This window comes from Heptranchias perlo, chromosome 21, assembly GCF_035084215.1.
Source record: "Heptranchias perlo isolate sHepPer1 chromosome 21, sHepPer1.hap1, whole genome shotgun sequence".
NCBI lineage: Eukaryota > Metazoa > Chordata > Chondrichthyes > Hexanchiformes > Hexanchidae > Heptranchias > Heptranchias perlo.
Window position 1 is genome coordinate 39,823,691 of NC_090345.1, and position 27,694 is coordinate 39,851,384.

The following is a 27,694-nucleotide window of genomic DNA, read 5'->3' on the forward strand; positions in this document are numbered from 1 at the left end:
TGTAATATAGGTAGATTTTTGTCAGAAATTTGCTTAGAAATAAATTTACCTATTAGGATGATGAAGTGTGACACAGGAAACTTGATGTGATGGACAGGAAATGCTGCACATGTACCATTTTCACTTTATTGCTAGTGGATCTCCCATGATTGCACATGGTAAGTCGCTGTCGCTTGTTCTCCTGCCTTTGTTGCTCTATGTCTCGCTCTCGCGCACTCTCTCACTTGCTGTCGCATTTTGGGTGGGAAGTGGTCAGTGGCCTGGCAAGATGAGTGAGAGAGAGAGAGAAAGATCATATTCTCTGACTTAACCCATGCAGTGCCATAGGAGATCCATTAGTGAGTATATGTAATTAATTGTACAAACATGCTACATATTATCAAGCCAACCGTATTGCTGCCTTGGGCTCTGTTTCCCGATAACTGGAAATCCACTCCATTTTATCCATTGCTTAAAGCTCTGCTCTGCATCTTGGTCCCATGTTTCATTCTCCATTCCCAATTGACTGTTGAACTGCCCAGCCCATGTCCTGGACTACATGTGTCATGGGAGATGTACTTGTAATCATATAAATTCTTGCAAAACCTTGGACATATTGCTTCCACTCTCCATTCTCTACAGTTTTCAATGCACACATTACTGCTGCTATTCACTAAAGCCTCTCATGCTTTCCGTATGTATATATTTATGCATTTATATATTCATTAACAGAGAAATTGTTCATGTAGGAGGGGGAGCATTTCACTCTTTGCCACCTGCCCTTGCTGTATTATCAAGAGCATTTGACGAATAGAAATGATTGCACATTCTCGGAGTCAAAAATAGAAAAGAATGTCTCAAAACTTGATGCTCATCTGTGGTGTTGCTCATGGACAACATTTTCTTTTTTTTTCTTTCATTCTTGCTTGCTGTTATGTGCCCTGTGGATACCTGGAAGGTCCCTGTGGCATAAAAATTGAGGGTACTGAGATCCACTGCCACTGGTAGAGAATGACATTGTCACTTGTTCCTGCAGGTTTTATGACCCAGGTGGCACACCCCAGTCACAGCCTCCCTGGTGAGCCGGCGCCACCTCTAACACTGCTCCTCTGCCTAACCCAAGTAGCTGACTGTTGCAGTTGGCCTCCTGCCTGCGGTAGTACCTATTGAGTTGTGCACTACCTATGTCCTCTGTAGTCTCGTGCTGCCTCCTGCTCCTGCTCCATAACAGTAACATGCCACCGACTGCTGCACCAGTGCTCATGTGCAGAGTACTCTTTGCTTTTCATTTGCTGAATCTTCCCCAACATTAGAATCATTAGTTCAAGGCCTGGATTGGAGTAAAATGCTCACTTTCTGATTTGACTGTGTAGATGTGAGAGTTCATTAACTTGTAACAACTTAAACCAGCAAAAAAACAGCTTTTTTCTCACTTCACTAACATTAATACGTTTATCAAAAAGGTCGGAATTCTCAGTCAGTAGACCCAAATAGCCCATTAATGCTTTCAACTAGCATCATACCACTTTTTAGTCATTTTGTTGCAAAAATAAGCAAAGAGGGGAAATATAGTCCTAAATTGTGTATATTTTTAGAATCATCTTAAAAAAATAAACAATAGATGTAACCTAGTTGATAGGTACCATACTAATTTTTCAACTGTAACCAAGGGAATTCTGTCTTGACTTGTGTACCCAGCTTTTGTCAAAGTAGATGGAGTAATCGTCAGTGGACTTTGAAGCTGTATGTTGTTTAGTGCTTCAGTTTAGAGGGAAACCTACTCCAGTGCAATGGAGCCAAATGCCTCTTGACATCCCACAGATTAAATGCATCACTGAATATGGTTGGCCAAGCTTGCTATGTCTAGACTTGTTTAGTAATCACCTGTTAACCTCCTTGTAATATCCTGTGAGCCTGCAGCTGCCTGGGGATTTAAAGGCTTGTTCCAGAATTTTGCTTAATTAGTTGAACAGATGCCAATTATTTTTAAACCCTAGCTACTGGTCAGAAAATTTAATCTGTTGTTTTTTCCTGATTTTTGAACAACTTTAAAAGCAATTTAGTATTTTTAAATATTGACCGTACCCAAAAAACTCTTCAGAACAAAATATTTTAATCAAGTTTGTGAAAACAGTTTAACATAGGAACACAAGAACAGGAGTAGGCCATTCAGGCCCTTGAACCTGTTCCGCCATTCTTAGATCATGGCTGATGTGTACCTCAACGCCATTTATCTGCATTTTCTCCCTATCCCATGATACCGTACCCTCCAAAAAATCTGTTTCTCTGACTTGAAAATTTTATTTGACCCACCATCCACAGCCTTTTCAGAGAGAGTTCCAGATTTCCACTACCATTTTGTGTGGGAAAAAATGCTTCTGGATTTTACTCCTAAATGGCCTAGCTCTAATTTTAAGATTATGCTCCCTTCTTCTGGATTCCCCCAACAGAGGAAATAATTTCTCTATCTACCCTATCAAATCTTTTTTTATCATTTTAAACACATTGATCCGATCATCCCTCAACCATCTAAACTCAAGGAAATACAAGCCAAGTTTATGCAACTTCTCATAATTTAACTCTAAGCCCTGGTATCATTCTGGTGAATCTATGCTGTACCCCATCCAGGCCAATACATCTTTTCTGAGGTGCGATGCCCAAAACTGAACATAGTTCTCCAGATGGGGTCTGACCAAGGCTCTATACAACTGATGTAAGGACTTGCACAACACCATGTTATAGTCCAACAGTTTTATTTTAAATCACAAGCTTTTGGAGCTTACCTCCTTCCTCATTTGACGAAGAAGGTAAGCTCCGAAAGCTTGTGATTTAAAATAAAACTGTTGGACCAGTCCTTACATTTGTCCACCCCAGTCCATCACCGGCATCTCCACATCACATCTATACAACTGAAGCATATCTTCCTCCTTTATATTCCACTGAGATATTTCTGTTTTGTTGGTGAAGAATAAGTATGGTATAATGCATTTAATTCAGTTATTTTAAATTATAGTTGCAGTTACATGTCAAATCTCTTTGAAGCTATTATGTACACCCTTTTGTTAGTTGAAGTTAATTAGGTATAGTACATGTCCTTTGTTGGTCGTGTGATTGTGCTCCAAATTACCTTATTGAATGGTAGCTGGCTTCTGCCTGATGCAAGAAAATCCCATCAAAGATTGACCTGATCATGTGTTGGGACATCAGTTCTATGCCTTGATTGGCTGGAAACCAACCATGAACGAATTTTTTTTTAAAACTAATAGGGCAGATTCCAGCCAATCGGAGGTCATTTTTTAAATTAAATCTCTCAAATGGATGGTGGTCCATGGGAGCCTCAGAAAAGAAGTCATTGGCCCGTAAATTGCTCCAAGCAGTGAACCAGCAGTGCTCGCCGCACATTGGATTTAAACTCATCCACTAAGTTACTGCATTCTTTCTGGAGGCAACTTCCTTGAAATGCGAGTTCAAAAACTGCACCGTTCTTTCCCAGGCTCTGTGAGCAAGGAAATGAGCTCCATGTCCCTCAACCAATCTGCTTGAAGCAAGCCATGCTATGAGAACCAGGAAGTGAAACTCATTTACAAACTGCACAAACTAAAAACTAGGAAGTGCCCGATAAGGTCAATAAATGTACTATAAAATGAGATAGAGAAAGCAAAATAGAGGGAGGGTAAGATTAAAAGACTGAGATAAAAGAGACAAAGAAAAAGTTTTTTAAAAAATTCAATTTAAAAAATGTTTATTAAATGTCCAAAAATGATTAAAATAAAGAGTAATGAGACTCCACATTTTTAACAGTTAATTGGCAGTGCCAGAGAGGTTGTTTGGCAGTCATTAATACATACCATGCCGTTAAAAGTTGGTTTAGACCTAAAAAACTTGGCGTGATTTTTTTTATGGCCAGATTTGCTAGTTTCCAGGTGGGCAGGAGTGTAATTGGACCATTGATTGCAGCCATCGAGGTCCCTTTAACGTGAAACATTCAGTTCACCGGTGAATCAGGAAGAGCAAGATCCAGATTTCTGCGTTTCACTGCGCATGTGCAGTCATCGGAACTTGCCCTTCTATTTTCGCTGAAAAAGCAATGAGTGCTGTTTGCTTCACTGTTACTTGAAGAGCAATTTCGGGGCCATTAAGTTGAAAAGAGATTTTTTAAAATACTAGGGTATTTTGTGTAGAAATAAAATTTAAATAGAAAGAGAATGGGGACAAAAAGAATAGCAGGAAGAGCAATAATAAAGTATATGTATAATTTTTACAGTTCCCACATCTAAAATGTAAATATCCACATTTTAAAATGAGCAGTTGCTTATATCAGCCAAAAAGCAATAACCGTTATCCATTTCCATTATCATCAATTTCAAAGTTGCCGGTTATAGCGTCTTAAGTGCTCCGTTTATTTTGGGCGGAAATAGCTGTGCTCACTCACTAGTTCACACCTTGCAGTCTTGATCTACAACATTCTTGTGAATTACACAAGTTTTCAGGGTCATTAACAACAGAATGCCTTGAATTGTTGTCTTGGTCCCTGGATCAAAGGTGTCTACAGTGGGCTAGTGACACAATATAGCAGCTTGCATGACTTTATCTAATCATCATGATGTGGAGATGCCGGTGATGGACTGGGGTTGACAATTGTAAACAATTTTACAACACCAAGTTATAGTCCAGCAATTTTATTTTAAATTCACAAGCTTTCGGAGGCTACCTCCTTCTTCACATCGTTCACCTGACGAAGGAGGTAGCCTCCGAAAGCTTGTGAATTTAAAATAAAATTGCTGGACTATAACTTGGTGTTGTAAAATTGTTTACAATAATCATCATGATGTGTTCCTTAAGATCAGCCACAGCTTGCCACATTGGTGCCTGTTTCCTGTTAGTGATGTTTCCAGGATGAAGTTAGCACTCTTAATCCAGTGATTTGCAACAGCCAATTTGGGGTCTTTATCATCAAATTACCCTAAATTCCAAATTCAGTTAAACCAAAACCTGCTTTGTGTGCGCGCAGCCGGGGCTGTTAATCACAGAGGAGCCCTAGGAACAGGAACAGGGACAGACAGACGGGCGTGCTCCTCAGGCTGAAAATATAGAGAAGGAAAACAAAGGATAAGCAAAAACACAATTGGTAAGGGCTTTCTTGTTTGAAACAGAACCTGAGGTTCTTCCTAGATGTATATTGCACCAATTAAACTCCTGGTTAAAATGTAACATATTTGACAGTTCTAAGTATTCATTACAAGCCCATTCAGACCTTATTAATCGTATTGTACCCCAGCCCTGCTCCATATCTCTCTACTTTCTTTGGCAGGATCCAGCTTTACAGAATCCTTAAAATGACTGTCCAGCTCTTCTAATCTCATTCTTATTCAGGAATACTACGCCACATTATACTGACCATCGCGTATAGCGGGAAAATCATGAATGCGCCTGCTATAAGCGGTGGGGACTGTATTTTAAAATTGTTTTGCAGTATAGTGTTAATGTTACAGTAATAAAGTACACCTGACATTTGAATTACTCTGTTGCTATGCGTTTGTTTCAGTGTCTTGGTGTCCGAGCTGAGCTTCGGACACGGGTAAAGATAAGTTCTGCAACCTGAAATTTCCCTGAACCAATTAGTCATGTAAGAGTTAAATAGAGTGTCCACCTAATATGCAGAGCTTGGATTTTCGGAGAAGTAATTTTTGGGTGGAGGGGAAGAAGCAAATTACACAAATTAAAACAGGATTTTGTTCCAAAGTTGTCACAAAGAATTTTAAAGAATCGTAACTTTATGACATATTAATTTTTCATTGTTTCAAAAGGAATTGAAATATTACAGTCCAATTTCTTGTCCAGAACGGTATATGAATTCATAAGATTAAAAATTGTAATCTGAGGCATTTGTTAGCGGTTTAAGTTTTTTGCTTATAGGTTTTCGTCAGTTATTTCTACATTGGCCGTATGATTTTCCAGCTCTCTGTCCCAGTAAAATTGTTAATGAATATTTCCTAAACTAATTTAGCATTGTACCCGATTTGCTGGCAGTAGTGAGGTGCATTGAATAATACCAGTTGTGAGACACTGGCCAGACGTGTAGTTGTACTCTGTGTCCTATGTCATGTACATGCCTGTGCATGGTGCTTCCAGCTTCAGAGGAAGTCAAGTTACCTAGTGTACATCATATTTACAGGCACTCGGCTTGAGTTCAAATTGCAACTGTAGTTTATGATCAGTGGTGCCAATCCAAATTATTTTATTTCCAGTTTTATTATTGCTGCAGCAGGCTAAACTTGCTCACTGCTTATTTCATTTGGATTTGCAGTAGAGGGAATGAATCAATTCTAAGGATGTAACCTGATTAACCAGGAAATACTTCCTTGCATCTGGTCCATTTATCGGCTCACTATCTTGGGAGAGGCACACCCATCTTCATCAGGAGAGGATGCAGATGTTGTGGAATTAATTTTTTTTTAATGCATTTGGTTGAACTCCCTCATTCCATTGGTGGACTGGTTGGTCCGAGTGGAGCTACATTATGGAGGGAAAGAGATTTTGGGCTAAATGTGGCTTTGGATTAATATCAGTTGGGTTTTTGTGCACCCAGGGGTGACCAAGCTCTCTATTAATGAGCTACGGATTCCTGAGGATTCACCTGGAACATCAGATTCTCATGCAGAAAAGAAATGAACTGCCAATGGATTTGCTCATGGATTACAAACGTAAAACTGAATAATTGAGTGCAGAAATGAATAAACCTGATCCCCCTCTGCTACCCCACTTAGATATATAAATGTGTTTCTCACTCATCCCTGTAATAAATGGTATATTATATTTACCATTCTGGTCAGTGTTTGCAGTGCCAGTTTACTGGGGGTGTGTTTCAATTGGCATACATCCCATTAGCAAAGATTGAACCATATCTCCAGCCCCACAGCTTTGTTTTTATACAATAACATTGCATTTCTTAGCAATCCCAGGTGCAACTCAAGTGGACTTGGGCATAAATTCTCCATTGGCTCCCTGCTCTTCCCTGACACTTTTGGGATTTCCTGCTAGAAGTCATGGGGGACAAAAAATACATCTATGGGTGTCTGTATTGTAATGGAATGGAAATGTGCCATATGATGTTTTCCAGTAATTTGTGCTGCCTGTTAATCTCTGGCTTCCAGTATTGCTATGAATGGTGGAGGGGCCATTTGAATCTTAAAGAAAGAATAAACTTGTACTTATGTAGTGCCTTTTACATTCACATCCATTGAATTAATTTGAAGTGCAGTCACTATTATGTTGGAAAACACAGCAATCAGTTTTTGTGCACAGCAAGATCTCTCAAACAGCAACGAGATAAATGTTCTGTTGTTGGGTGGGCTACTGGAAGAGCCCCCCTGCTCTTTAAACAGTGCCCTAGATTGTTTACATCTACCTAATCAGGCAGACAGGGCATTGATTTAAAAAACTTATCCTGAAGACGGCACTTTCAACAATGCAGCACTCCCTCAGTACTAAACTGAAGTGTCAACCTAGAATATGTGCTCAAATCCCTGGACTGGGCTTGAACGCACAACCATCTGACTTCTGAACCAAAGGGCCAAAAAGCATAGATAATTGATCACAGCAAGAACGATTGCATATACTTGGGCAATTTTTTAAAAAGTTGTTTCGGAAAAATACAGCAAGCAGCTGGCCGTAGTCAAGATCAGGGGTGTGCACCAGATTCAGCAATAGTAGAAAATTCATGATATTCCCTGTTGTTCACTACCTCTGCAATGCATTTTTGTGAAATAAACCCATTTCAGATGATGGTGATAACCATTTTCATGAAATTGTTCAATTTTTGGAACAGGAAAGAACAGCAAACATCAAGTAAATAATGAGGAATACTAGCAGTCCCAACATTGGAAAGATACCCTGAGCATTTTACTGAGCAAAGAATGAAATGGACACAGGCAGGGAAAATAATAAGTAGAATGGAGTTAAGAACTGGGGCTAAGACAGCGGTTGAAAAAGTCTGTAGCAGGCTTTTGAATCCAGGGAGCGAGATTGCATGGAAAGATTTCAAGAGGGAGTTCCAAGGGGTAAGGGTGTGGTGGCTAAAAGAGTGACCACCAGTGGTGGAGTGAAGAGGATAGGAAACAAGGAGTAGACCAATGTCTGTGGAGGGAAGTGTGCGAGTAGGACTAAGACTGAAGGAAGTTGCTGAGATAGGTTGGGGCAAGGCCACTTCAAGGTGAAGTTAAAGATTTTGAAATTGATTTGTAAGCTACACATAGAGCTAGTGAGGACTGGGATAGTGGAATGCTGGGCTTTGAGTGGATGCAAGCAGTAACCTTCTGAGTTTGTGATGGCACTCTTGCCTCGGTGTCAGAAGGTTACTGATTCCAGCCCCAATAATTTGAGCACATAATCTAGTCTGATGCTTAAGTGCTGAGGGAGTGCTGCACTGTTGGAGGTACTGTTTTATGGATGAGGTGTTAAAAAGATGAATATAAAAGATTGGAGAGCATTAATTGCAGAAGAGCAGTCACCTGGCCAACATTTATCCCACAACTAACACCATTAAAACAGATTGTTTGGTCATTTATCTTGTTGCGGTTTGTGAGTCCTTGTGTGCAAATTGGCTGCCAATTTTGTCAGAATTCCAATAGTGACTATACGTCAAAAGTATTTCAATGGCTGTGAAGTGCTTTGGGACATCCTGAGTACATGAAAGAAACTACATATGTGAAACTTTGTTCATTCTTTGAGTTCTAGTTCGTGGAGGGTGGAAGCAGGGAGGCCAGCTGGAAAGCATTTGGAGAAATTGGGCCTCAATGTCGTAAGTGTGGATTAGAATATTTGTGGCTATGGGGGAGGATTGGGTCTGAGACAGCCAATGTTCAAAAGGTGGAAGAAGTGGTCATAGCAAAGAAGCAGATAAGGGCTAGGAAAGTCAGCTCAGAATTTAGTAGTATGGCCAGGTTTTACACCGCCGGACTTGGCTTGAGGTGGCAGTTGGGAAGGTTGATGGAATTAAAAGCAGAGAAACGTAGGAGACAACAGGGAACAAAAATGATGGCTTCACTTTTGCCTACATTAAGCTAGAGACTTTTACTCATTCGAGATTGGACAGGCAGTTGAAGAGTTGAGGTATGATGTGGAGATGCCGGTGATGGACTGGGGTTGACAAATGTAAAGAATCTTACAACACCAGGTTATAGTCCAACAATTTTATTTGAAAATCACAAGCTTTCGGAGGCTTTCTCCTTCGTCGGGTGAATGTGGAAATCCTTGAACGTTTCGCATTTATATTCAGAGAACAATACCTGGTGATTACAGATAATCTTTCCAACTGCCCGTTGTCAAGGCAATCAAAGTGTTCAGACAGAGAGGTGTTACCTACAGGACCACCGAATATACAAACGGCCAGAACACAAAACAGAGAGAGAGAGGGAGAAACATCCGAAAGGAAGAGAAAGACAGAAAATGACCCGTTGTATTAAAAAGATAACTTTTATTCGCTGGTGTGGTTACGTGTAGCGTGACATGAACCCAAGATCCCGGTTGAGGCCGTCCTCATGGGTGCGGAACTTGGCTATCAATTTCTGCTCGACGATTTTGCGTTGTCGTGTGTCTCGAAGGCCGCCTTGGAGAACGCTTACCCGAAGATCGGTGGCTGAATGTCCTTGACTGCTGAAGTGTTCCCCGACTGGGAGGGAACCCTCCTGTCTGGCGATTGTTGCGCGGTGTCCGTTCATCCGTTGTCGCAGTGTCTGCATGGTCTCGCCAATGTACCATGCTCCGGGGCATCCTTTCCTGCAACGTATGAGGTAGACAACGTTGGCCGAGTCACAGGAGTATGAACCATGCACCTGGTGGGTGGTGTCCTCTCGTGTGATGTTGGTATCTGTGTCGATGATCTGGCATGTCTTGCAGAGGTTGCCGTTGAGGCGCAGCCTTGAGATCAAAGGGGAAGGTAAAGTTGTGTGTAATCAGCATAGTGATCCTAAAGGCTGTTACAAAGTTGCTGATCCTCGTAGCTGTTACAAAGATGATCATGAGAATGGGGCTAAGGATGGAGTCCTGGGATGACTGGACTAGCAAAGGGAGGAGAAACCATTGAAGACATGTAGCTTGTCATTGGTATGAATGAATAGATGCCATATGTTGGAAAAGAATCTAGTGTATGAGTACTACAAAGTGGCTAATCTACTGGCTCTATGTATTTCCTTCGAGGAAGTTCTATCTACCTGTTCAGTGTTGAAAACTTAGCACCTTTAATGGGACCAGTACAAATTGGATGGTCTGCATCTGGGCAGGATTGGAACCAATGTCCTAGGGGGAGTGTTTGCTCGTGCTGTTGGGGAGGGTTTAAACTAATGTGGCAGAGGGGTGGGAACCAATGCAGGAAGTCAGTGGGAAGTAAAGTGGTGACAGAAACAAAAGGCAGTAAGGGAGAGTGTACAAAACATGACCGGACAGATGGTCTGAGAAAGCAGGGCAAAGACCAAGGGAAGTCTAGATTAAACTGCATTTATTTCAATGCAAGAAGTCTGATGGGCAAGGCAGATGAACTCAGGGCATGAATGGGTAAATGGGACTGGGATGTTATAGCTAATTCTAAAACATGGCTAAGGGAGGGGCAGGACTGGCAGCTCAATGTTCCAGGGTACAGATGCTATAGGAAAGATAGAGCAGGAGGTAAGAGAGGAGGAGGAGTTGCGTTCTTGATTAGGGAGCACATCACGGCAGTAGTGAGAGGGGATATATCCGAGGGTTCGCCCATTGAGCCTATATGGGTAGAACTGAAAAATAAGAAGGGAGAGATCACTTTGATAGGATTGTACTACAGACCCCCCGAATAGTCAATGGGAAATTGAGGAGCAAATATGTAAGGAGATTACAGACAGCTGCAAGAAAAATAGGGTGGTAATAGTAGGGGACTTTGGCTGTCCCAACATTGACTGGGACAGCCATAGCATTAGGGTCTTGGATGGAGAGAAATTTGTTGAGTGTATTCAGAAGGAATTTCTCATTCAGTATGTGGATGGCCCGACTCGAGAGGGGGCAAAACTTGACCTCCTCTTGGGAAATAAGGAAGGGCAGGTGACAGAAGTGTTAGTGAGGGATCACTTTGGGACCAGTGATCATAATTCCATTAGTTTTAAGATAGCTATGGAGAAGGATAGGTCTGGCCCAAAAGTTAAAATTCTAAATTGGGGAAAGGCCAATTTTGATGGTATTAGACAGGAACTTTCAGAAGTTGATTGGGAGAGTCGGTTGGCAGGCAAAGGGACGTCTGGTAAGTGGGAGGCTTTCAAAAGTGTGTTAACCAGGGTTCAGGGTAAGCACAATCCTTATGAAGTGAAGGGCAAGGCTGGTAGAAGTAGGGAACCTTGGATGACTCGGGAGATTGAGGCCCTAGTCAAAAAGAAGGAGGCATATGACATGCATAGGCAGCTGGGATCAAGTGGATCCCTTGAAGAGTATAGAGATTGCCGGAGTAGAGTTAAGAGAGAAATCAGGAGGGCAAAAAGGGGACATGAGATTGCTTTGGCAGATAAGGCAAAGGAGAATCCAAAGAGCTTCGACAAATACATAAAGGGCAAAAGAGTAACTCGGGAGAGAGTAGGGCCTCTTAAGGATCAACAAGGTCATCTATGTGCGGAACCACAAGAGATGGGTGAGATCCTAAATGAATATTTCACATCGGTATTTACGGTTGAGAAAGGCATGGATGTTAGGGAACTTGGGGAAATAAATAGTGATGTCTTGAGGAGTGTACATATTACAGAGAGGGAGGTACTGGAAGTCTTAATGCGCATCAAGGTAGATAAATCTCCGGGACCTGATGAAATGTATCCCAGGACGTTATGGGAGGTTAGGGAGGAAATTGCGGGTCCCCTAGCAGAGATATTTGAATCATCGACAGCTACAGGTGAGGTGCCTGAAGATTGGAGGGGAGCAAATGTTGTGCCTTTGTTTAAGAAGGGCGGCAGGGAAAATCCTGGGAACTACAGACCGGTGAGCCTGACATCTGTAGTGGGTAAGTTGTTAGAGGGTATTCTGAGAGACAGGATCTACAGGCATTTGGAGAGGCAGGGACTGATTAGGATCAGTCAGCATGGTTTTGTGAGAGGAAAATCATGTCTCACGAATTTGATTGAGTTTTTTGAAGGGGTAACCAAGAAGATAGATGAGGGCTGTGCAGTAGACGTGGTCTACATGGACTTTAGCAAAGCCTTTGACAAGGTACCGCATGGTAGGTTGTTACATAAGGTTAAATCTCACGGGATCCAAGGTGAGGTAGCCAATTGGATACAAAATTGGCTTGACGACAGAAGACAGAGGGTGGTTGTAGAGGGTTGTTTTTCAAACTGGAGGCCTGTGACCAGCGGTGTGCCTCAGGGATCGGTGCTGAGTCCGCTGTTATTTGTTATTTATATTAATGATTTGGATGAGAATTTAGGAGGCATGGTTAGTAAGTTTGCAGATGACACCAAGATTGTGGACAGTGAAGAAGGTTATCTAGGATTGCAACGGGATCTTGATAAATTGGGTCAGTGGGCCGATGAATGGCAGATGGAGTTTAATTTAGATAAATGTGAGCTGATGCATTTTGGTAGATCGAATCGGGCCAGGACCTACTCCGTTAATGGTAGGGCATTGGGGAGAGTTATAGAACAAAGAGATCTGGGAGTACAGGTTCATAGCTCCTTGAAAGTGGAGTCACAGGTGGATAGGGTGGTGAAGAAGGCATTCAGCATGCTTGGTTTCACTGGTCAGAACATTGAATGCAGGAGTTGGGATGTCTTGTTGAAGTTGTACAAGACATTAGTAAGGCCACACTTGGAATACTGTGTACAGTTCTGGTCACCCTATTATAGAAAGGATATTATTAAACTAGAAAGAGTGCAGAAAAGATTTACTAGGATGCTACTGGGACTTGATGGTTTGACTTATAGGGAGAGGTTGGATAGACTGAGACTTTTTTCCCTGGAGAGTAGGAGGTTTAGGGGTGATCTTATAGAAGTCTATAAAATAATGAGGGGCATAGATAAGGTAGATAGTCAAAATCTTTTCCCAAAGGTAGGGGAGTCTCCAACGAGGGGGCATAGATTTAAGGTGAGAGGGGAGAGATACAAAAGGGTCCAGAGGGGCAATATTTTCACTCAAAGGGTGGTGAGTGTCTGGAACGAGCTGCCAGAGGCAGATACAATTTTGTCTTTTAAAAAGCATTTGGACAGTTACATGGGTAAGATGGGTATAGAGGGATATGGGCCAAGTGCAGGCAATTGGGACTAGCTTAGTGGTATAAACTGGGCGACATGGACATGTTGGGCCGAAGGGCCTGTTTCCGTGTTGTAAAATTCTGATTCTAATGGCACCTACTTAGCAACTAGTGAGATTGCTCAAAAGTGGGACCAACAGAACAGTCATATATAATTATTGGCCAGTGGAAAATAGTTAAAAGCATCACCTTTAGATGTAAAAGGTTATATGATCACTCAATTAGATTGCTGGAAGGTGATACTAAGAATTAGAAAGGTTGCATGATTATTATGAGATGAGATTGCACAACAGGGACCTGTACCCATCTTAACATACAAGGCCTTCTGAGTGCTTTGGATTCCTTTAAATTTGTTCTTTGGGTGTCTGGCAGGGCTGCACTTGTTGCTAGTCCCTAGTTGCCCGGAGAAGGTGGTTGTGAGCCGCCTTGAGTAACAATTTGTTTTTGCAACTGACTAGCTTGTTCGGCCACTTCAGAGGACAGAGTCAATTACATAGGCCAGATCAGGTTCCCTTCCCTGAAGGACATCTGCCAGTAGGGCAGCTTTCATGGTCATTTTTCTTTTTCTGATTAGCCTACAAACTGCCCAGTTTATTGAAGTCTGTTTCCGTAGTGGGATTTGAACTCGTAACCTTTTGAGTTGTTTGTCCAATACCATAACCCCCTACACTACTTATTTCCCTTATTCCAGCACAATGTGAGTACAAGCAGAAACATTGGGGACTGCTTCTTGCATATTCTGTTCGATAGTGAGAAATGGAACAAAAGTTAGAATCTGGATAAAGGGTTTTAATCCAACCAATATGGTTCTTTCAAATCTTAAGTGATAAGAGATAAGATCTGTCCAGTCGGTCAGTTTTTCTTTCCATTGAGCTGAGCTGCTGCCTCTTCCTCAAAATCTACAAATGTATTTATTAGTGAATCTCTATGGAACTTTTCCACCCCTAGTATTCTTTAAAGCATTTTTTAGGGCAAACCAGGAATATTATGCCGGTTTGGAGTAAATTACCATTGTACCAAGGACATATCTTAAGTACTTCTATGAATATCTGTACTATGATGGAATTACTTAGTGTATATTAAAAAATGCTGAAAACAAAGTTGGATTTATTTTCTTTAAAAATCAAAATTATTTTTGGTAATGCAGCAATAATTGCACTGATCTACCCGGAAGTTTGATTCTGACATTCCTTCATTTTCACCAAGGCCCACGAATTTTTGTAACTTAAGTCTCTTGATCCCGGTACCAAGCAACATTATCAGTGGTCAAAATAGCTTGGTCCCAGCGTAACACAAAAATATTAAAATTGGATCTGTGGTTTCAAGAGTTTGGTGGATGTTTCATATCCCAGTACATCTGAGGAGCATGTGAAAGCTGTTATACATTACCACATTGCCTTTTTAACTTGTGTAGATAGCCTGTCCTACATTGCAATCTGCAAATCAAACTCAAAGTGGTTGATTTATTCCAGCAAAACTGATGTCACACATTCTGTTGAGACCAGTAGCTGAAAGGAGTGATCATGCACTGTGCAAGGTGACTGTCTTTTGAGATGGTTTGCAAGTTTTACTGTAGTGCATTTGATGATGACCTAATCTGATCACATGTTGAGCCAATTGGTTTATAAGGATAAACAAAGTAGAAAACCTACTGCTTGGGAAGGATTGAGCTGAACTGGACAGCATGGTATCATATTAGCATTTGTTAACTTCTACACAGTCATATTAGTTTCATGGTCCAGGAGCTGTTCATTGTCCCAGAGTGCCCCTTTAAACTCTCCTACATATGTTTTTCATTGGAGCAGAGTTACTGTACACAGCACAGTGAAAATAGTTTGTTGTTGTCCAAAGCAGCCTATTGCAAGAACCGTGTTACTTTAAATTTTCCATGTTTAAGATTTGATTATTCCTGGTTTTATTTCAGTTTGATTTAAGACATTGTTTTTCTTTCTCATTTTGCAGCTGTTTGGAGATGTGGAAGCACAGTTTAGGAGAATTATGAAGATGATAGCTGGAGGTGGGCTGTCAATCACAGGAGCGCACACCATGTGTGGAGACTACCTGTACAGTGGCCACACTGTTATGCTAACACTCACCTACTTATTTATCAAAGAGTGTAAGTTTCCTCCTTTTAAAAAATTTATGTTGGCTATTTTTCTTTTTAAATTTTGAGTGTATTTGTACTTTATCAAGGTACAGTTCACTGACCCTTTATGCCAAGCTAAGGGGCAGCAAAGTAATGGCTTTAGGATGCTAAAGGGTACATAGATTCGAGTGGTTGTGACGTGTTTGCGCTAAAAGATCCCAGGAGTGCTCCTTATTCCAATAAGGGAGGATTCATACCCTGCATTCAGTGACAATGTGAAACATTTTCAGATATTGCAAGTCAGATGCAGTGCAGACTTTCCCTAAGTATTGCTAACAGTAGAAGGTCACAGATCTCGGAAGAATGCAGATAGGTATAGACTGACATCAGTGATTTTGCTACTCACTTCTCTTGCACATTGACTAACGTGATGTATCCCAATATGGAACAGGCTATCCACACGTTTCAATGAAGATCACTACCATACAAATGTTATAAAATCTATAATGTGCCTCAAACTCCAATTTCGGAAAAGCACTTTTAATTGCACCAGCCCTAACGTTCCCACTTACTGCAGTTTACCCTTGTAGTCTGTGAACTTTGCAACTTAGTGTCAGTTATGCTGAATTTGAAGATGGTCTAATAGTGTCGATTCAGTGTTGGTGGGTTCTAGATTCAGGCCACCCAAATTAAATTCATGTAGGATACCCAAGAGGTTTGTGATTTGAGTGCAAATTAACTTAGGTCAAAGACAAAATGATGAGGCTCTAATCTTCTGTTACATTGATTTTGATATTCCTGATGTGGAGATGCCGGTGATGGACTGGGGTTGACAATTGTAAACAATTTTACAACACCAAGTTATAGTCCAGCAATTGCTGGACTATAACTTGGTGTTGTAAAATTGTTTACATTTGATATTCCTAGCATTTCTAATTTTTTTGTCTCCTTACCATTCTTGTGTCTTGTGCATTGATTGTATGATATATATGCCTCAATGGTACTACGTTCTCATCTATTGGTTGACTTTGTGGCAGCTTTTTCAAGTAGTTGTAGCACATTAACATTTCCATCACTGGTTGTTCTTAGCTACTTAGAGCAGTTTAATGTGACCGTAGATTCTAAAAAGCACTTGCAATCTTGTTTTCATTGAAGTACTAATTCAGGACCTTTCTCATTAATTTTGAAGGAACCATAATTATTTTAATAAGATCACTAATGCTTTTTTTTTCAAACTTTTATATTTCTTTTTTTTAAAAAAAAGTCTCAATGAACCTAATGTCAAGTTTGCTATTTTGGAAGCAGATCTCCAAACTGTTATGCTGCCCGAGTATGCGTTTATTGTAGCATCGCAATAACGTGGCTTAATTAAAGCCATGGTTTATAAAGTTGCTGAAAAGTGAATCTCCTTAATGTTATCCTTTATTGCTGCTCCCTATGTTTTTAAACAATTAATTTTTTTTTTCTCCAAGCAAATCTTCAGTAACTTCATTTTTGACTGAGGTTCCACTTCTAGTTTCTGGTTGAACTGTTCTTTAAGTTATGCACATTTGCCATGTATTTCCACAAAAAATACACAAAGGAGAATATACCACATACGTGCAGAAATGATCAGCTATTGCTGTTCAGCACTCCCAATGACTCACTGTAGGTGTACAACCTGGTGTGCTACTGGAACACACCAACACAAAAGGTCCCAGCTTTGATCTTGCTCCATGCTGAATTGGCCGATTCAGAAAGGTCAGGGCTGATAGTTAGCCTCCGAGCCCCAAAAACCAGCCAGGGCTTCCATTTCTGATCTTTCTTTATCCAGTGACCATTGCTGGAAAGAGCTTGTTTGGATATTGTGGGTGGAGGACAAGCTTCGGCTTGACAGGCCTGTTAGGCTATTCAACCATGATCACGTGTATTCAACATTTGCTGCCTCGGCACCTGTAGGGAGAGTGGCCTCTGGCGGCCAAGAGATGAATGGCAATTATACCCCACTCTGCACTTTTTTTCTCCTGCTAACTCTGCTTTTCTTTCTCTCCAAACCTCTTGGTTTCCCTTTTCTCTCGTTGTTACCCAAACTTTCTTGCCTTTCTTCTGTTTCTCTGTTCATGTTCCATTTCTGTGCAATGCATAGCTATACAGGGACTTGTTGCCACATGTGTGAAGAAAGGGAAAGGTTGCAGATGAGTGATTATCTACGAATTATTTATTGTAAGCTTTCAATGTCTTGGAGCATTTTACTGGTCATTTTTAAAACAGGAAAACCAGAGCAATCCATAATACTTTTCATTTCTAGGTAGTACCTTGTGTTGAAATGTCTCCAAGCACTTCACACAATTAAGTACTTTTTGAAGTACACTGTTGTGTAGGAAAATGCAGCACCAATACTGCACCAGCAACTTGCCACAATCAACAGTGAGATTAAAGACCAGTTAGTCTGGTTTTTTTGGTGATAGTGATTCAGAAAGGAATGTTGGCTAGGGCTAATTCCCTGCTGTTCTACAAATGGCGCTGTGGGATTTTTAATGTCCAATTTGAACTACCAGCTTAACAGGAGGACAGCACCTTCAACAATATAGCACCTCTAACAATGCAGTAATCACTGGAGAGCCAGCCGAGATTTGAGCTCAAACCTTAGTATGGAGCTTTTGGCCAGAGACGAGAGTAGTACTACCACCTGAGCCAAGCTGATGCAAATGATGAACAGGAGGGGAAGAATGATGAAGCCCTGGGATACATGGGTAGTGACTCTGCTGCACAGGAGAACTGTTGAAGGAGTTGTTGTGGCTGTGTTGGTATAGGTAGGAATGAGACCGTAGGAGTACCATGCTATGGAAGTGGACCAGAGATGCAGTGGAAGATTACTTGAGTGGGCAGTAGTATTGAAGATGGCAGAGGGGTCAAGATGGACAAGAGGAACAGCAAGCTGCGAGTGTGGTTACATAGGATGTCATTGGCAACTTTAACCAGCCTTGTTTCTAATGCACCCATACGCACCTCTGTTATGGGTGCGTTAGGAACCAGATTGGACAGACTTGAACAGGGATTTATTATAAATCCATTGAAGTAAGTGTGAGAAAAATCTCCTGCAATTGTGTAAATAATGGAGACAAAAAGGTTTTGGGGAGGGATGAGGGAAGGATAAATAAACCTCGGGTAAATACTGGAAATCCACCATTGGAGGAAAGATCAAACTATATACTGTAAATTACTGAGACTAAGATTTCGGAAAGGGATGAACAAAGTTGCTTGTGTCTTAAACTTTCTGAAGTGACAGGAAAATAGGATAAATCTTATATCTTGAAAGATCTGTATCTTTCAGTATCGGTAGGGTGTGTAAAATTGTCAATCATGTAATATAGTGGTTCAGTAAATTTGCGGTACTACAGCAATGGGCAGAGTGCTGCTGCATTTATGCTGGTGTGGAACTCTTGATGAACATTAAAAAATCAGTGCTCTAGATCTCAAACTACCAGTGGGCAACATCACAGGAGATCTACCAAGTGAATAATTATATTTACAAAAATCAGCTTGCTGCAATAAGGTGGCAATGATAAAAGCACTGTTGTGAAAGGGAAATAAAACAGAGATTGGTACTACATTATAAATATTTACATTGTGAGCTGACATTTTTCATGTAGTGAGATTTTTCAAGTTTTATGAAATTACAGTTTAATGGCTGCAATGTGTATATATGGGTCACTTTAATTCTAATTAAACTTATTCCTATGATGTGCTTAAATACAAAGTTTCCATAGATTACATTGTAGATCACCAACGTTATAGTCAATGATGTGTTTCCATTTTGTTTCTCTCAGATTCTCCCAAACGATGGTGGTGGTATCACTGGTCTTGCTGGATTCTCAGTATTGTTGGGATTTTCTGCATTCTTCTGGCACATGACCACTACACTGTGGATGTAGTGGTGGCATATTATATCACTACACGTCTTTTTTGGTGGTACCATACTATGGCCAACCAGCAAGTAAGTTTCTGCTAGTGGAATCAATATATTCATAGCATAGTTTGCTTTTGGAATATTTGAATAAAAGTTTAGCCTTATATATATTTTAAAAATGCCCCATTTGCACTGCCTATCTGTGTGGGTCGATCAAGGCTGATTCTGTTTCCATCGAGATCTGGCTAAATTGGATTATGCAGATCTCCAATGATTGTAGGTCTAGGAGAATCTGTGGGATGGTCTGCTTTGCTTGTTCTGTCAGTTGTAAACTGGAGTGGACCTGAATTTGAAAAGGTCCTGGTTTGGAACTTGCAGTGTAAATGCCATATATCTGATATTAAGATGACCACCTACTTTCCAGCCAAAAACCCTAAAAAAAAAAATCTATGGCCCACATATAAGATGCATGATCAGTCACCTTAGCTCCCGCAGTGGGAAATTTTGATTTTAATGTGTGCTGACTCTTCCACATGCTGCTACCACTGCACACACGGAGGGGAAGTGGGAGAGTGAGAGCCAGAGAGAAGAGAGTGTGACCTGGAGGGATGTGAATAGCAGTGGAGAGTCCAGAATAGAGCGGCATCCAGCCCAGGAGCAGGTGAGCCTGCTCTCCCTGTAGTCTACTATATCATCTAGCACAGTGATTCACAATTAAGATGGCATTTGCCTTTCAACCCTCCCTCATCGTAACCTAAACTTCTAGTCTATTATATAATTATGTACAGTAAGATCACTGGTAGAAAATTAAAATATGTAGCCACTCAAGGTTTGAAGATTATGTTTGGAGTAAAATGAGAATGTGCCAGTTTGTTTTTTCAATGGATGACCTTGATTATCTCTAGTGAGTGCATGTTGTGGGCTGTCAGTCTTTCATTTAGTCTTTTTCCTTCCCAACTCTTTGATGAACTTACAAATACAAACAGTTAATATTTTTAAAGTTATATTAAGGCTGTCTGTTTTATTGTACATATGAGGAAACATCCTTTAAATTCCTGTTTTTTTTTCTTTTTTCACCTTTTTTAAAAAAAACCTCAAGCTGGGTTGAAGTGCCATTCCCTTTGCAAAAGTATGTCACTTCAGTTCACCATCTCTGCAAGGTGGCCTGGTTGTGATTGAGAATGCACCATGTTGGGGGACAGGAGATTCACCCTATGCTCCATTGCTGCCTTGAATGCAGTGACACATGCTGGAATGTAGTTCTGGAGGTGTTTGTACCATTCCAATACTTCATCAAATTGGCCTTCCTTCAGGTTTGATTATGGACAGAGTGTTAGCATACACGTTTGCATTTCTAGCTGGAGTCTAGGAAACAGGAACCTGGACCTCCTTGACACACATGGTAGTGTCCCAGCTGAAGCCAGCTAATTCTAATTCCAGTGTTCAAACCTAGACCTTCCCCTGGTATGTGTGGCTTAGTATTACTCCAGAAGGACTATTCATCCACTGGACCATTGTATAGCCCTTTTTAAAGATAAAATAATTCAGTTTCTTCAAGTATTTAAGAAACCCAGTCTGTTAAAGTAATGCATGAGTTAAAGCTGACTGCTATACACGCTGTAGCTGCCGGCATACTATTAGTGTCTGTAGGATTTTCATACTTGGTTTTATAAAACCCAAAATGCTGGTGTGCACATTAAGATAAAGATGCTGTAGTTCCTTCGCTACTTACAATCTGTGTGCAGCAGTTGGCTATCAGTTGCTCTGCGGTTTCACTATATTAACTTTTATTGTGTTAGGCAAAATGTTCACAGGCGTTTACTTTTTACGATTGGTTCATGTGATTACGCAATACACTGGAAGTGTAATAGAATGTCAGCTATACTTAAAATTTCAATAGCAAATGTGGTGAACAGTAGATCCTAGCTCTAGCACTTCTATAATTTCTATAAAAACACTGGATCTTCAGATAATTAAAAATAATACAGTGGAACTATTATCATCTTCATTCCTCCCTCTTCTCCTCTTCCCCCCCCCCCCCCCCCCATAGTAGATAATGGAAATTGACAGATAAAGTTGACATAAGAAATGATAGTCTGGGACAGAATTAAGTCACTTGGACAAGTGTGGATTAATTAGGAAAAGCCAGCACAGATTTGTTAAAGGCAGATCGTGTTTAACCTGATTGAGTTTTTTGAAGAGGTATCAGAGAGTAGAGAGGGCAATGCATTTGATGATGTGTATATGGACTTTCAAAAGATGTTTGATAAAGTGCCGCATGGTAGGCTTATCAAGATTGCGGCCTATGGAATAAAGGGGGCAGTAGCAACATGGATACAGAATTGGCTAAGGGACTGGAAACAGAGTAGTGGTGAACGGTTGTTTCTTGGACTGGAGGGAGGTGTACAGTGGTGTTCTCCAGGGATCAGTGCTGGGACCACTGCTTTTTTTTTAGATATATTAATGACTTGGACTTGGGTGTACAGGGCACAATTTCAAAATTTGCAGATGATACAAAACTTGGAAGGGTAGTAAACACTGAGGAGGACAGTGATAGACTTCAAGAGGATATGGACAGGCTGGTGGCATGGGCGGACACGTGGCAGATGAAATTTAACTCACAAAAATGCAAAGTGATACATTTTGGTAGGAAGAATGAGGAGAGGCAATATAAACTAGAGGCACAACTCTAAAGGGGTACAGGAACAGAGACACCTGAAGGTATATGTGCACAAATCGTTGAAGGTGGCAGGGCAGGTTGAGAAAGTGGTTAAAAAAGCATACAGCATCCTGGGCTTTATAAATAGAGGCATAAAGTGCAAAAGTATGGAAGTCATGATGAACCTTTATAAGACACTGGTTCGGCCACAACTGGAATATTGTATCCAATTGTGGGCACCGCACTTCAGGAAAGATGTGAAGGCCTTTGAGAGGGTGCAGAAGAGATTTACTAGAATGATTCCAGGGATGAGGGACTTTAGTTACATGGATAGTCTGGAGAAGCTGGGGTTGTTCTCCTTGGAACAAAGAAGGCTGTGAGGAGATTTGGTAGAGGTATTCAAAATCATGAAGGGCCTAGACAGAGTAGATAGTGAGAAACTGTTCCCATTGGTGGAAGGGTCAAGAACCAGAGGACATAGATTTAAGGTGATTGGCAAAGAACCAAAGTGACATGAAGAAAAACTTTTTTACACAGTGAGTGGTTAAGATCTGGAATGCACTGCCTGAGTGGGTGGTGGAGGTAGATTCAATCATGGCCTTCAAAAGGGAACTGGATAAGTACACGAAAGTAAAATATTTGCAGGGCTACATGGATAGGGCAGGGGAGTGGGACTAGCTGGATTTCTCTTGCAGAGAGCTGGCGCGGACTCGATGGGCCGAATGGCCTCCTTCCGTGCTGTAATCTTTCTGTGATTCTATTCTATGATTCTAATGGAGAGCACCAAAATTTTGGCCTTGCATAGACTTATATATGCACTAACAGTACTCTAGGCATGGGAATGAAGAGAAACACAGTGTAAATAAACGTGGTTAACTGGGGGGAAAGTTTTGGAAGTTCCAGTGTATTGTTGTTTCGAGGGAATGTATTTGGCATAAAAAAAAGATTCCTGCGATTAAGAAAAATGTGAACTGAATACCCAATGTAGGCGGGTTCTATTTTCTTGCTACATTCTCTCCATACATATCACTCCTGAATTATTATAATATATTTAGTTTTTATAAATTGTTCCACAAGTATGATCTAATTATCATATTTATATTCCTGTCTTTAAGGTATTAAAAGAACCCTCCAAGACTAATTTTCTATCCCAAGTATGGTGGTATAAATTCTTTCGGTTTTTGGAAAGCAACGTTCAAGGCATTGTACCTCGTACATATCATTTGCCATTTTCCTGGTCATCCATATCACAGTTCTTTGGGAGAAAAGTTAAATACAGCAGATTAGTGACTGATACATAGCAGCAGGTAACCTGAAGGACTGTGCAAAATGCTGAAAATTCCCCTTGAGCTGATGCCATAGTGAACTTTCTGTTAATTCATGTCTTGCGACATTCACTTTTACTTAAGTGTTCCAATTAACTGGTCAGCACTGTGATCTTTCCAAAGGACTAAGTAGAACAAAAACGATCGACATGCACTGTATAATCTTCTTTTGTTAATTGTCTGTTTGTCTGTCTTTTGGTATATACCATAAACACAAAATCACGGTTGATTGTATTTGATATTAACTGCATCAGTGGCAATTGTGTCCTGTCTGCTAGTGTTTTCTTTAGCATATATCTGCAAAGATGTCTGGGATAAATTGTATTTTTTCAATCAGAAATTCATCTTTAATAATTCTTGCCCCAAAGACTGGGCTTAAAGCCATTTTCCTAGAAATGTTTAGCTATTAAAGATGGTTGGTGAATGTAAGCATTGGGTTCTGTTCGCGAACGAACTCTTTGTGCATGTTGGAACCAATGTGACAAAAGAAACTTAAGTGCAAAAATGTTTTATAACAATCATTCTTGTTATTTTTGTTAAATGAAAGTGGCAGTGCAAAAAACAAAACTACAGTTTTTCAAGTATTTAAAAATGAGGTCTGCATATAATGGTGGACTCCAAAACACTCACATTATAGCAAGAATGAAATCAGCACTGGGTGGAAATTTTGACCGATATAGTTTGTTTTCTAGTGCCTTTTCTTGTCCTGATTGTATGGTCAGTAGGTGGTCTCAGATATAGTATATGAAAACTCAAAAGTCTATATGTATGTTACCTTGAGTATTGAGTTAATAATTAACTGTTGCAGAATTGCAAAATGTAAGCTCAACAGTGAGCATTCAGTTTTGTAGTTAATGTTTGTGCACTCTTTATGTCTTGAATACTTTAAGATATTGGGTGCAAAATAAAAGAAAACGGTAATATTCAATTCACTAACTGTGGGCATGTCCTGTTAGCTATTACTGTACAGGTAAATTATTTTATTATATAAATGGGAAGTACAACACAGCAAATGGTTTTCAACTTCCTTTTTACAGATTTTGCATTTTTCTTAAATATCAAGTCATAACATGAAGGCAAAAAAATAGAATTTATGCGCAGAGGTTAATGTACTAGCAAATTATCCCTGCTCCTCTGACCCATTAGTGGGTAAATAAGCTACAGAGATACTCTATTTCTATAAATTTTATTATATTTGTGCAAATAATGCATGTAGTCTTTAAATCTCACCCAAATCAGAAGTCAAGTGAAAATGAAGTCTCTACTTGCCAATGTGAGAAATAAATAGTTTTTTATTGCAAAATATATGATCTCCATTCTGTATTTTATGTGGAAGAAAGTTCTTTTCTGTAGTTTTGTGTATACATGAGGTGATATTTGTATTGTAAAACAATTATGGTGAAGGATGGACAATAAAAAGCTTTAAATGTAAACATTTTCCTTTCGTTTTACTTGTTAATACACCTTTAGATGTAATTTTAAAAATATGTTTCTGAATTATTCCAAAAATTGAGATTGTCTCAATGAATTCTTTCTGCCTTGCAATTTATCATTTTAATTTTCGTGACTGGACCTTGCTTTCATGTGACCTTCGGTGAAGAAAGGGGAGAGGAAGAAAATGGACCTGACTGAACTTGTGCATAATTATTGACTCTTTTTTCATTGTCAACTCAAACTTCATCCAACACACAGGCTTTTAGTGTTGGTTTCCCCTCCCACATTCTGCGGGATTAATTAGTAATGTTATAGTTAAGGATCCTCTGGGGTGGAGTGATCATAATATGATAGAATTTCATATTGAGTTTAAGTGTGATGTAGTTAAGTCTGAAACTGGGGTCTTAAATTTAAACAAAGCCAATTACGTAGTTATGAGTGGAGAGTTGTCTAAGGTAGACTGGGAAATTAGATTAAAAGATATGACAGTAGATAAGCAATGGTAAACATTTAAAGAAATAATTCATAATTCTCAATAAACATACATTCGTTTGAAGAATAAAATCTCCACAAGAATGTTCCATCCATGGCTAACTAGAGAAGTTAAGGATAGTATTAGATTAAAAGAAGAGGCTTACAATATTGCCAAAAAGTGTAGTAAGTCTGAGGACTGGGAGGGTTTTGGAAATCAGCGAAGGATGCTCAAGAAATTGATAGAGGGGGAAAATTGAATAAGAGTAAACTAGCAAAAAAAAAGTTAGGAGCTTCTACAGGTATGTAAAAAGGAAGAGATTAGTGAAAGTAAACATGGGTCCCTTAGAGGCAAAGACAGGAGAAATTATAATGGGGAATAGGAAATGGGAGAGACATTAAATATTTTGTATCTGTCTTCACAGTAGAAGACACAAAAAACATACCGGAAATGGTGGGGAACCAAGGGTCGAAGATGAGTGAGGAACTTTAAGTAATTAAGATTAGTAAAGATAAAGTACTGGAGAAATTAATGGGACTAAAAGCCAACACATCCCCGTGACCTGATAGCCTACGTCCTACGGTTTTGAAAGAGGTGGCTGCAGAGATAGTGGATGCATTGGTTTTGATCTTCCAAAATTCTGTAGATTCTAGAATGGTCTCTGGATGGGAAGGTAGCAAATGTAACCCTGCTATTCAAGAAAGAAAGGAGGGAGAGAGAAAACAGGGAACTATAGGCCAGTTAGCCTGCCATCAGTAGTAGGGAAATGCTGGAATCTATTACGGATGTAGTAACAGGGCACTTAGAAAATCATATGATTAGGCAGAGTCGACAGCTTTATAAAAGGGAAATTGTGTTGACAAATTTATTAGAATTTTTTGAGGGTGTAACTAGCAGGGTAGATAAGGGAGAACCAGTGGATGTAGTATATTCGGATCTTCAAAAGGCATTCAATAAGGTGCCACACAAAAGTATATTACACAAGATTAGGGCTCATGGGATTGGGGGTAATATATTAGTTGGATTGAGGATTGGTTAATCTACAGAAAAAAGAGAGTAGGAATAAATGGGTCAATTTCGGGTTGGCAGGTTATAACTGGTGGGGTGCTGAAAGAATCAGTGCTTGGGCCATAGCTGTTTACAATATACATCAATGACTTAGATGAGGAGGTCGAGTGTGATGTATCCAAGTTGGCTGACAATACAAAGAAAGGTGGGAAAGTAAGCTGAGGAGGACGACGCAGAGACCGCAAAGGGATATAGAAAGGTTAAGTGAGTGGGCAAGAAGGTGGCCGATGGAATATAATGTGGGGAAATGTGAAATTATCCACTTTGGTAGGACGAATGGAAAAGCAGAATATCTTTTAAAAGGTGAGAGACTAAGAAATGTTGGCAGTCAGAGGGATTTGTGTGTCCTTGTACATGAATCATAGGACGTTAACATGCAGGTACAGCAAGCAATTAGGAAGGCAAATGGTATGTTAGCCTTTATTGTAAGGAGGTTGGAGTATAAGAGTAAGGATGTCTTACTACAATTATATAGGGTTCTGGTGAGACCACACCTGGACTACTGTGTACAGTTTTGGTCCCCTTACCTAAGGAAGGATATACTTGTCTTAGAGGGGGTTCAACAAAGGTTCACTAGAGTGATTCCTGGAATGAGAGGGTTGTCCTATGAGGAGAGATTGAGTGGAATGGGCCTATACTCTCTGGAGTTTAGAAGAATGAGAGGTGATCTCATTGAAACATATAAAATTCTAGAGGGCTTGACAGGGTAGATGCTGAGAGGCTGGTTCCCCTGGCTGGAGAGTCTAGAACTGGGGGGCATAGTCTCAAGATAAGGTGTCAGCCATTTTGGACCAAGATGAGGAAAACATTTTTCCCTCTGGTGTGAATCTTTTGAATTCTCTACCCCAGTGGGCTGTGAATGCTCAGTTGTTGAGTATATTCAAGACTGAGATTGATAGATATTTAGACAGTAAGGGAATCAAGGGATATGGGGATAGGGCAGGAAAGTGGAGTTGAGGTAGATCAGCCATGATTTTATTGAATGGTGATCAGGCTCGAGGGACCATATGGCTGCCTCCTGCTCCTATTTTTTATGTTCTTATAAGGTGACTGGCAAAAGAACCAGAGGCGGCGTGAGGAAACTTTTTTTATGCAGAGTTGTTATGATCTGGAATGCACTGCCTGAAAGTCTGGTGGAAGCAGATTCAATAATAACTTTCAAAAGGGAATTGTATAAATACTTGAAGGGAAGAAAATTACATGGCTATGGGGAAAGATCAGGGGAGTGGGACTAATTGGATAGCTCTTTCAAACAGCCGGCATAGGCACAATGGGCCGAATGGTCTCCTGTGCTGTAACATACTACGATACTACCACCGACGTTATACTAACTGGTCTGTAGTTCCCTGAATATGTTCTATCTCATTTTTAAGCATAATAATATTAGCTGTCTGCCAGTCCTCTGGCACTATTTCCTTTTCTATTGAATTTTTACATATATAATAGTGCCAGTACTACTATTTTCCCCAGCTTGCAATTGTGGATGTAATCCATCCGGACCAGGGGTTTTAGACCATAAGAAATAGGAGC

The 27,694-nt window shown here is 40.2% G+C and overlaps 1 protein-coding gene across 8 annotated transcripts in view; it reads left to right on the forward strand.

The window, feature by feature from the left end:
• sgms1b (sphingomyelin synthase 1b) overlaps nt 1–24,623 on the forward strand; it is a 121,679-nt gene extending 97,056 nt beyond the window's left edge. For all 8 annotated transcript variants that reach the window (XM_068002554.1, XM_068002555.1, XM_068002556.1 and 5 more), the window contains 3 exons: nt 15,194–15,347; nt 19,127–19,293; nt 22,981–24,623. In XM_068002554.1, the coding sequence (XP_067858655.1) occupies nt 15,194–15,347; nt 19,127–19,293; nt 22,981–23,166 (507 nt within the window). In that variant the 3' untranslated portion in view covers nt 23,167–24,623. The remainder of the gene's footprint in view (nt 1–15,193; nt 15,348–19,126; nt 19,294–22,980) is intronic.
• Nucleotides 24,624–27,694: the final 3,071 nt, after the last annotated feature.